This window comes from Suncus etruscus, chromosome 15 (genome assembly GCF_024139225.1).
Source record: "Suncus etruscus isolate mSunEtr1 chromosome 15, mSunEtr1.pri.cur, whole genome shotgun sequence".
NCBI classification, from domain to species: domain Eukaryota; kingdom Metazoa; phylum Chordata; class Mammalia; order Eulipotyphla; family Soricidae; genus Suncus; species Suncus etruscus.
In genome coordinates, this window is record NC_064862.1 from 44012333 (window position 1) to 44024413 (window position 12081).

Consider the following 12081-nt stretch of genomic DNA (forward strand, 5'->3'; position numbering starts at 1 on the left):
GTTAATAACAAGAGTTCTTGAGCTATATTTCCTGGATTTGAATTCCAGCTCCTAGCTTTGTGATTTTGGAATGAGTTTTTCTGTATTATTTTTACCAACTAAGATGTTCTGTATATTCTAAGATGTTCTATATTCCCCAAAGTCTATCCAGGACATGATAAACTGACAATAAATATTTGTTTAATGAATTACTTATGCTTTTTCTGATGTTAGTGAAAATTAGGTCAGTTAATACACAAAGTATTTAATGTGCCAAGAACAGAGTGCACTCATTTTAGTTTAGTTGTTATTTATCACTTATAATTTCTATTTATATAATTAAGTAAATTATTAAGTAAATTAAGTAAACAACTGATATATAGATTAATTATAAATGATAACTAATTATATAGAGCATGATTATTATAGATAACTTGTTTGCATTTTAGTTTTCTCACCTTAGTCCTAAAGATCTATGAAAATTTAAAGCCTGAATGTTAAAAAATGTGCTACTTAATTAGAACATTAATTTTACTTTGACATTTAATATTTTGCTACTTGTAAGTTGTCATCAGAATATTCTGTTTGTAGATAAATGTTGTCACTGTGCAATCTTAGAATACATACTTTACACCATTGTTTTTCAACCTTTTTGTACAAAGGCACAGTTTTTCATGGAAAAAATATCACGAGGCACACCACACCACCATTAGAAAATGTTAAAAAAAAATTTAACTCGGTGCCTATATATGGCTATATATAAAGTAATTCTCTTGAATAGGAATCAAATAAACACAAAGAAATTATTTTATAATAAAGTCTTTTATAATCGTTCATATTTCTGTTTACTTACTCAATCTAATGATTGGTCTATTTGTGAGCCGAAGCCACATGCTATGGATGAAATGGGAATTTTTTCCCGGCACACCAGACAATCCCACAGCATACTTGTGTGCTGTGGCACAGTGGTTGAAAAACGCTGCTTTACACATTTATTTTAAGTTGCACTGACTTTTTACATTTCTCTCAACCACTCCGCTCAAACCCACAATTATATAACTCCCAAGGGCAGATGTGTTTGAAATGACCAGCTGGGTTCATGACAGAAGCTTGAGGCCAAAGAATTTAGTAAAGTTAATTGCCCTGTACCTGTGTTGTGCCTATAACCTCGGCTTCATTAACAATAATATTTTTTAACTGGTCCAGACTTGTCCACATTAGATCTAATTTCTCTGTTTGTTCTTGTAATAAACTGATCCCGTGATATATTAAAAGTCTTTAAAGAGTTCACTACAGTTAGAAAAATTGTTCAGTGCTTGAAATGTATGACTTATAAAAACCTAGTCAGGCTCTGGGAATGATAAGATGCCTGGCTTCGTTTTCTCCTCCCCTCTGGACATGCTTTGCAGTTTGTTTACTTTCCCCAGAACTTTCTTCTTGTGTGTTTTCCTTTTGCTTGCCTTCTAGATGAATCACAGTAAAAATCTTGGGGGCATTAGCATAAAGAGAACTCCACAAAGTAACTCCAAACTTCACTTTGGCAGAGAAACTTTTTCTTCTAATTAAGTATATAAAACAGGAAGCATGGTGTTACTTTTGAGAAAAGAAAAAAAAAAGTGCACAAAACTAGAGATAATCGTTTTGGAAGGGGTGTGTGATCCTCGTGGAAGTCCCTATGGAATAAAACCAAGCCTCACAGTTTCTAAAATCCCATTTGAAGAATACTGATCTAAGCCTCTCATGAAGAACTTGACAGATGTTAAGCTCTATAGATCTATAGAGAGATAAGAGTTACAACTTGTGAGCTTTAAGTCAAGCTGGAACCCATTCTCCCTATAATTTAGACAGATGGTCGCATGCACTTTAAAAGAGTTTTGTACTTGCTTCCCTAAGTCCCTAATTGGTACTCCTAAGAAACCCTTGAAATACTGGAGGAATTCACCACATTAATTATTAGTGGGTCTTGACTCTTCTTGTGTTCAGCTATAAATAGTAACATGGAACTGTTTTGAAGAATAGTTTGAAAAGAAAGCTTGTTCAGATTTCTGTGATTAAATTACCTTCATATACTCTAACTAAAAATGCCTGCTTCTACTAGACTTTGGCTTAGAATAAAGAGATATTGCCCATATAGAAGAGTAATATATCTCCATAAGAGTGTTCTTTTATTCACTTTGTTTTTAAATCATTAAGAATGCACAATTCAGTCTTCATTTATAATACATATATTCAGTTTTGCCTAACTGGTTTGGAGATTTAGTCTTGCTCTTAGTAAAATATTTATATGTTATATAATATTTTTATTAGGTAATAAATCAGCGATGAACCCTGGAAACAGACATTAAATTGGGTATGATCATCTTGCTGATCTAAGATAGGAGTTGTTAATTAGCATTTTCTTTATAGGGATTTTGTAACAAAGGCTATCATTCTCTAGATATAGATCTTTTGTTTAATATGGTAAAGTGTATTGGTTCCCTTTTATTATTCAGGATTATTTTTTAATTCACGTTTTCCATTCCCCTCCATAAGAACTGTAAGATAATCTCTTAAAAATCAAAGCAAAATTTTGACCTCTGGGTGCACATTGTTTTTGGAGACTCTCTGAGGGATGTGTGTAGGGTGTTACATATGTGTTTTTTTGTGCACCCATACAGAATTAGTATGTTATCTGAAGGAGGAGAGAAGTTACTCTGAGGTATAAATTTCCCAAGCTAAAGATTGGCAAAGGCAAAAATACATGGACAGAAACGAGTTATTTATTGGCAGAGAGATGTCTGTCTTAGATGTCTAGAAGGGAAGAGATAAGTGATGAGGAATAGGGAGCAGTGAAATAGATAAGATGAAAGGCTTATATATCAGCCCTACTCCTACTGATGGATTTTTCAGTTCCAACCCAAAGACTAAGAATCATGTGTTGTGATTCTTTTGTTTATTTTGGATGATTGTGTGCTCAGGATTTTGAATTCATGAAGTTTAGGCTGTGAAGGGAATGAACCAGGTAAGCTATGTGCAAAACAAATACACACTTTATTTTTTTTAACTTGTGTTCATCTCTTCATCTCAGAATTTGTAAAATGAGCATTAAATGTTGCAAATTTCTTTTTAAAATAGTATATATATATATATATATATATATATATATATATATTGGGTTTTGGGCCACACCCGGTGATGCTCAGGGGTTACTCCTGGCTCTCTGCTCAGAAATCACTCCTGGCAGGCACGGGGGACCATATGGGATGCTGAGATTCGAACAACCATTGGTCCTGGGTCAGCACTTGGAAGGCAAACGCACTATGACTGTGCTATCTCTCCGGCCTCAATAATATTAATTTTTGCCTATTTGTTCTAAGTCAGGAGACTCTGAAGAGCTGCTTTCTATTGTTTAAAATTTAGTTTTCTCTTTACTAAAGTGAAATCTCTTGGAAATCCTTTTGAATTACATCCTGTTGCTCTTTCCAATTGTTCAGTGCACTTTCCCCCTTCATTCTAGAATTAGATGTTAAGTGCTCCCCCCTACCCCATTTTGTTAGAAAAGAATTTAACAGATAAACATATTTGTACAGCAGCTGGTTGATTTGACCTAGTTCAATGTTAAGCCATATTTGATCCCAGGATGGCTGCTTGACAGTTGTTTGTTTTCACTTATTGTTGAATGTTACACCAAGTTAAAACTGGTTTTGTGGAGCCCTGAAGTTTGTTTAAGGAATTGAGACTAAGCCTCAACATTGCTATTTCCGTAGCATCTGTATGCTTTTTTTTTCTTGTGGAACTGGGTGAAGAATCATATTTTCACTTTCCTTGTCATAACAAGAGCTTATTCCTATTTCACAGCTTAAATCAAGTGTTGAAAATGTAGTAAAGTTGACTCTGTAAATCTGTCTAATGCAATATTTATTAACTCACTCTTGCATTTGGAGACTCTCAGTTGTCTCTCTAGGCACTGAAATGTTAGGCACTACACGTCTCCAAAGGATACAACTCTTGAAAATGTGGTTCCTTTAATGCTGAAACAAGTTATTGCCAGATATGCCTCCCCTAATTCAGGGCTCTTGCATATTTTTGGTGCACTACGTTTACTTATGGGTTGCCATAACCTTTCCTTTCTGTTGAAAGAATCCCATTGACTTGGGATTCTTACCTTATCTTAAAGATAAATTACCTTTATCTTTAAAAGTCCAATTCATTACTTAAATTATTTAATGCTTGACATCTTGAAAAAAAGCAATGAAAAATATCCCTGTTTATTTCCCAGATGTTGTATTTCCTTTTTGGGGGTGAGGGTAGTATACTCAAAGGGGCTCTTACCAGCTTACTCCTGGTTCTGTGCTCAGGGATAACACCTGGTGGGACTCAGGAATGTATGTAGCCCCAGGGATCATACTCAAGTCAGCTGCATGCAAGACAAATAAATGCCTTACCTGCTGTACTATCTCTTCATCCCTTATATATATTTTTTTTAATCTCTAAAGTTTAGAATCTAGAGTCTAGACAATTCCAAGCATACTGTTAATGAATGAAATATTAGTGTTGTTTTCTTCTTAAAGAATCTCTCCTTCAATGAGTCTTCCTCTACCCACCCTTAAATTCTAGTATAAGTTATTGTTATAAGTTATTCTAGAATTTAAGTTATTAAGTAATTAAACTTATTTTAGAATAAGTTTTGACCCAATTTACAAAGCAAAGAATATGATTAGAAATAGTGTGCACAGAAAACGGTTTCTCAGGTTGTGGAAGTATAGATGGCTTTACTTAATGTTTCTTTTAATTTATACCATAAATATCCCTGTGGTATATTATGGTATCAGATTGAACATAGGAGGAAGGGAAAGAGGATAGGAATCGCTTTTGCATTAATTTTTTGTTTGTTTGGCTCGAAGCTCAGAAATCACTCTCGGCAGACTTGGGGGACCATATGGGATGCCGAGTATGGAACCCAGATCGGCCATGTACAATGCAGAAGCTCTACCTGCTGTGCTATTATTGCTCAGGCCCAACTTTTGCATTTGTTATTGCAGTAGCCTGGAAGCATGGACAGAGTCCATGTATTCCTGTCATGTATGTTTAATTGAGAAGTTGGTCAACATGAGGGGACATTGCAGTCTCTCAGAAAGAATACCTGAGCATTCACTGTATGACCTGGAGCTTCTGTAAGCTCTGTTTCTGTTCATTCACCTTAGAATTCCTGGGTTTAAAGGAGTATGAAGCATAAAACTATTCTGTTTGGTGTTCAACATGCATATTGGGTACAATGTTAGGCATTTGGCTGTCATCTTTTTAACTTTTCATTTATATCTAGTTCCCCTTGTCCTATTACAGTATAGAACAATCATGTCATTTTTTTAGTTGTTGGGAGATGGAGTCTGCTAACTTAACCTGCTACAGTTTTCAGCTTGTCTATTGATATTTGTTTTAGGTGCTTACCCTTGTTTTTATTGTCTTTACATGGAATGTTTATGTGGTTAACAAATATGCCAACTATTGTATGGGTAAATAATAGTAGCACAATAAATATGCCCTAGCTTGCTACTGATTTACTTTACATGCGGTAGGAATGGCATGTTATACTGAAATAACTAACATTTTTTTAAACTATAGATGGCACTTTATTGATATATTTTGGTATAGATTGCTAAGTTATACTCAGTAAGGTGATTTTTATGTATTTATAACTTTAATCTTGAGCATTTAAACAGGCAGTTTCCAGCATATGAAACTATGATTTCACTGGTATCCAGAGAACTCTGTAAAAATTGAAATTTTTATTCACACTTTTCCAGATCTTTATCATGCAACTCATAATCAGGGGCCTAATATTGAAATCCTTTTTAGTCTCTGAGTCTAAAACTCTTGAAAGTCGACTCTTTGGGGTTTTCTAAATATAGTATCATATCATCTGCAAACAGTGAGAGCTTAACTTCTTCCTTTCTTATCTGGATTCGCTTGATATCTTTTTCTTACCTATTTGCTATGGCAAGTACTTCCAGTGCTATGTTGAATAATGCCCAGAGACAATTGAGATGAGGGCCAGCAGGACCAGCTCACAATATGAAGCTCACCACAGAGTGGTGAATGCAGTTAGGGAAATAACTAACAACTATCATGACAATTTTAATGAGTGAGATAAGTAGAATGCCTGTCTCAAATACAGGTAGGGTTGGGGAAGGGGGGCCATTGATGGTGGGAATGTTGCACTGGGGAATGTTGCACTAGTCTGTTTATGACTGAAACCCATCTACAATCATGCTTGTAATCATGGTGCTTAAATATTTTATATAAAAATACATATGTGTAAATAAAATACTAAAAATTAAGGAAAAGAAAAAACTCTTGAAAGTCAAACTTAATTCTTGTTACAGAGAAGCATGTTCCATAGTTGCCAAATAAATATTAAGAACCAGTTTACTGTCTTTGTTATTGTTGGTAAAAAGATTTATTACTTGAGAGGATCCTATTTCTGCTATAATTCAACACTCATATGTAAAATATTTTATCTATTTATTTTGTGTTTGTTTGTTTATGTGTGTGTGTGTGTGTGTGTGTGTGTGTGTGTGTGTGTGTGTGTGTGTTTCTATTTTGAGGCTATAAGTAGTTGTGCTCAGGGGTTACTCCTGGCTTTGTGCTTTGAGAACAGAGTGCTGGGATCTAACCAGGTCAGCCTGGTTACGTGGTGTGTGTGTGTGTGTGTGTGTGTGTGTTTGCTTGCTTTTTGTTTTGTTTTTGTTTATTTGATTGTTTTTGTTTATTTATTTAGTTTATGACTTTTCTTTTTTGTATATCTCTTGAAACTAAAAAGGCATAAACTTTGTGAGCAGATGTGATGGCTTACTTGCCCTGTCTGGATATATGGAGCTACTATTTAGAGATGACCACAAATTTAATTTGGTTGTGACTGTATATTGGATTGTTTGTTTAGTTTTATAGATATGTATATTTGGGCTAGTCATTATAAACTGGAAAGCCAAATTTTATTTAAGTGCATCCTCTGCCCTTGGGGTGACTATGACCTAATATGGAAGTAAAGCAACAGTTAGTATAGAGTACATATAGTAGCTGGCATAATCAGCCTGGCCTGTGGGTGGAAAATACCAACACAGCCTGCCAAGGAAGTTCCTTTTGAGTGAAGTGATAGATATCTAAGCAGAAACCTGAATTGTCTGGGAGAAATTTGAGTGAAGGGGCATCATTTGTAAAAGGAACATCAAAAATAAAGATGTCGGGGGACCAGAGAGATAATGCAGTGGATAGGATTCTTGCCTTACATGCAGTGGACCTAGATTTAATCCTAAAAACCCTGAGTCCCACCAGGTGTGATCTCTGAGTGCAGAGCCTGGAGTGAGCCCAAGATATAACATTTAGAAGGCCAGATTTCAGCTTATTTGTCTGAACATTTTGTCCTCATGTCCTCAAACACAGCAGTTTTTTAAATATATATATATATATATATTTATATATATATATTTTTTTTTTTTTTTGCAGAAATGAGTGTGTTACTATGGAAGTAAGCAATGTAAATGAAGATTCCTTGACATTGTAGACAGAAACTTTGAGCATTTCTGCACCTATCTTGGAACATGCCTCTCCTTTTTAGGTTAAAGAACTTAAATCATAAAATTCCTTATTTTGAAATTTAAAATACTTGAATTCAAATTATACTTGAATTTATATATATATTTATATATATATAGAACAGGGCAAGTAAGCCATTGCATCTGCTCACAAAGTTCAAAGTTCATACTTTATTGGTTTCAAGAGATATATTAAAAATAAGTCAAAAGCAAAATAAATAAACAAACAAAAACAACCAAAGAAATGAAAACAATTCAAATTCAAGATGTGAATTTGAAATTCAAAGTATCTTGAATTCCAATGTTCTGTGATTTAAGAATTAAAAATAATTAAGATAGAGTAGATAGTGCAAGTTGAATTTTGAAGCAAAAGAGATGAATTTCAATGTTAGATTTTTTTTCTTTTTATAGGTTTTTTTAGGCACAGTCCATTTTATTTTTCTTGTGCTGTGCCACATTTATGAACACTCACGTCCAAAGAACGACTCTGCTTCTTAAATAAATTAAAAGATAAGTGAATATACAAATTCATATAAGTTTTTTTTCAAAGAACATTTGGTTAGTAACTGTATGTGTATGTTCATTTTCTTGACCACAGCTTCTGAGGAAAAGGCATATAGGAAATGACATCGTGACCATTGTCTTTCAAGAACCTGGAGCACTTCCTTTTACTCCAAAGAACATCCGGTCCCACTTTCAACACGTCTTTGTCATTGTCAAAGTGCACAATCCATGTACTGAAAATGTGTGTTATAGGTGAGTAATTCACCTCTGATTTTTTAATTTTCTGTAAAAAAAAAAAAAAAAACTTAATTATTTTTATTCCTTTGATGTTCATTCAACAAAATTTTTTTGCACAAAATAGACTAGTTTTTCAATCATTCTACAATGATCCTTTCCTCTAATAATATTTCTCACTGTCTTTACTCAACTATTTTGAAGGACTAAATGGTTTCTTCGCAATTTTATAAAGTGAAATGCCTAACAGGTCAAAATTGTGGCTCATGTGGTATGGGTAAAAGAATAGGTCTTTTACCTCTTAGAATGTAGCTTTGCTACTCATCAAAGTGCTTTATACAGTTTTATTTCTCTGGAACTGTCATTTCGCCTTTTAAAAACAAGGATAATATGACCAAAGATTAACAGACCTCAGGATGCAGCAGCCGCTCAGGGAGCAGCTGTTTGTTCTGCGGGGCTACATGTGCTGCCCTCTCCACACATCTACCCCTGCCTGAAAACTTGCTCTGCTCTCTAAGCATCCCAGAGTGAAGGAAGATGAAAACTGCAAGCAGGGTGGGTAACTTAAATAAAACTTTATTTACACTTAAAAAAAAAACAAGGATAATAATACTTGCTTTAATGTATAGTTCCAAAAAGTAAAAAGATTGGACAAAACATCAGTTGTGTTTCTGGTACTCATCAAAAATTAATTTCCTGTCTTATCTTTGATAGCATTTGCCATTTTAACTCCCAATATGGGTGGATAAATATATTTGAGTTTGAAGAAAGTAGTGGTGCAAAGGAAGTCTGTGGAGAAAAAGTCAATAAAGCAGTCCTTCTTTTATTTTTTTCACAGTCTGAGGCAATTGTCTAACTCCATGTGTAATACTTTGAGGTACAGTCATGTAACAACCCTAATGTACTGAGACATCTAAATAATTTGCACCCATATTTTTCACACCATCTGGATAAGCATTACTGACCAAAATATTCAGAATCACCCTTTAAAAATCACATTAAAAAGTATAATAATTTATTTACAAAATATAAAATATCTGCTTAAAATAAAAGGTGTTTGTTCAAATAGTAAATTGGGTAATCCTGAGATTACATCTGATGTATGTTGTTTAGGTAGAATAAATTTAAATGAACAGTGGTAATTAATTGAAAACTTAGCCTAGGCATTTATTATATTTGGTGGATTTTATTGGCTGCTATTTTTATATTAAAACAACTATCTTAATATCTGCCTTTATGCTTATATCACGAGGCATTTTATTAGTATAAAATATTTTTAAAACATTTTTATTTTTTAAATGTAATCATTTTGATTTTGCTCATATTTTTTATTTTAATTAAAAAAACTGGGAGTGATATTTTATAGCCAGTATTTGTATAAATCTTACTATAAATGAAGTGGATTATTTGTTTATATGAGAGATAGTTTATGTAAATAATTTATAATTGGAGTCTTTGACCTTTTAGAAGTTACTGTGTCATTAAATTCTGTTTACTATTGGGATTCTAATGTAAAATCAAGAGAGCATCTCAAATTTCTGTAATTCATAAACTTTCAGATGGATCAACAAAATCATATTTTGTAAGTATTCTTTAAAGAATCAGTAAGAATTTTCTGGAATAATGATTTAAGTTTATTTCTATAACATTTTAGAAAGATACACTTAGACTGGCACACGAATAAGGTTGCAGTGCCCACATTTTTAAATAACACATTTTAGGTGTTATCTCATGCAATCTTTGTTCAAACCTAGACTCCTTATAGGCTGGAAAATAGCAGGATAGGATACTTGCCTTTCATGCTGCCAACCAGAGTTCAATCCCTGTCACCATATATGGTCATTTGAGTCCTGCAGGAGTAAGTCCTTAGTACTGTTTGGTGTGCGGTTTAACCCCTAAAATCCTGAAGGTGCATATAGCACATACATTCTACTTATTACCATCTATCTTTATAATAAAAATATGTTAATTAAAATATACATATATCCCTGTATTCATTGCAGCACTAAATATAATAATTAGAATATATAAACCCAAAACATAATGACAGATGGGTAGACAAAGATATTGTGTTATATAAATATTTACCACAAATGTATACATACATATATTAATGACATTTGTATATGTACATATATACATACATACATACTATGTAGTCACAGGAAAGATAAAATCATGCTGTTCACTGCAACTTTGATGAAATTAGAGAATATTATGGTAAGTTAAATAAGTCAGAAGGAGAAGAAATACAGGGATTTTTTTCACTCATACATCTTATATAAATGAGACAAAATTAGGGATTGTAAGGTATCAAATGTTGACAAAACTTTGGCCCTAGATTTCAGAACTGACAACACTAATTAAAGAGAGGAGTATGTGTGTGGGATTAGGGTAGAGAGTAAGTAGTCAGTATGAAATTTTGTAGTATACTGGTAGTAACAATGAGTGAGGGCTGCAAAGATAGTACAGAAAAGTAGAGCACTCACTCTGCATGCAGACAATATAAGTTCAGGTATCCCATCTGATCCGCTGAGCAGGAGAATTCCTGAATGCAGTCAGGACTAACTCCTTAACATCGCTGGACCTGGTTAAAAAACTAATCAAAACAAAAAAGACATTAATGGTCTTGGACAATTCGGTGATATAGACTTAGCACTATTGTAAGCTTGTGCCTCCATTCATAATATTTACTTTTTAAATGAGTTCTCTAAGGGGGAGGATATGTGGAAATCTTGGGACAGGGGCATTAGTGGAGAGACTCTTACTTTGGTGATGGGTTTGCATTGGAGCATCAGATGTCTGAAATTCTATTATTAGCAGTTTTCTAAATCATGTTGCCTAAATCAAAATCAAAGACAAATCTCAGGGGCATTTGTATTTCTTGAAATAGTTTCCAAGGGAACGATAAAATATAAATTGCTATCTGCATTTACTTATATGTTTCAAGAGACCAATGGCTGCACAAACCACATGTCCTCTCCCAGGCTTTTTCAGGTATTGAGTGGCACTGAGTTCCAGTTGATGAGATCCTACAATAGCAATTAGTGCAGATACATATTAAGAATCTGTCTCTTAATTGAAATGACCTCCTCTGAGAAAAATTTACTACCTATCAAGTGTACATGTTTTATGTAGAGGAGTCTACTCCCAACTTGTAGAGGTAGCTTGCATCATGCCCCATGAAAGCAGCAGGAGGTCCCAGAAAAACTGTATCCCCTTTACAATATGATACGTTCTTGTTTGAGAAATTGAAATCTTATGCATCCAGGTTAAAGTTACATGAAGAAAAGGCCGATTTTTCTCTATAGCTATTTAATGCTTACTACGATATCCTGATAATTGGGATCAATGAAAGATCCCTAAATACAGCCAACATATAAATAAAATCCTTAATTCTTTCTAACATTCAGCCAGAAGAAAACTGTTGATAACTTTAGGTAATTCCAAATATCTCCATACAAAACAAAAAAAACTTATTTTACCCAAATAAGGCAATGGTTTTTGCTTAATTATTTAGACATGAGACTCTTCTGAGCAAAAAGTTTTTAGAAAGAGAAGTGTTGATGAACAGACTCGTAAGTCAAGTACTCTTTTTCAAATTCCCACTTTTTACATTATAAGAAACTCAGAGCCAGTCATTAAACTCTGTGCCTTGATTTTATAAATTATAAATGGAAGTAAAATAGTGACATCCTCAAAGCTCACTGTTAAGATTAAATAAAATAATGCACCTTATTATATAAATTGTTATCATACTTATTATTGCAGTATCATCATTATTATTAAAAAA

The 12081-nt window shown here is 33.5% G+C and overlaps 1 protein-coding gene across 3 annotated transcripts in view; it reads left to right on the forward strand.

The window, feature by feature from the left end:
- Window positions 1-12081, forward strand: part of SIPA1L2 (signal induced proliferation associated 1 like 2) — a 290291-nt gene that overhangs the window by 185494 nt on the left and 92716 nt on the right. For all 3 annotated transcript variants that reach the window (XM_049788914.1, XM_049788915.1, XM_049788916.1), the window contains exon 8: window positions 8149-8306. In XM_049788914.1, the coding sequence (XP_049644871.1) occupies window positions 8149-8306 (158 nt within the window). The remainder of the gene's footprint in view (window positions 1-8148; window positions 8307-12081) is intronic.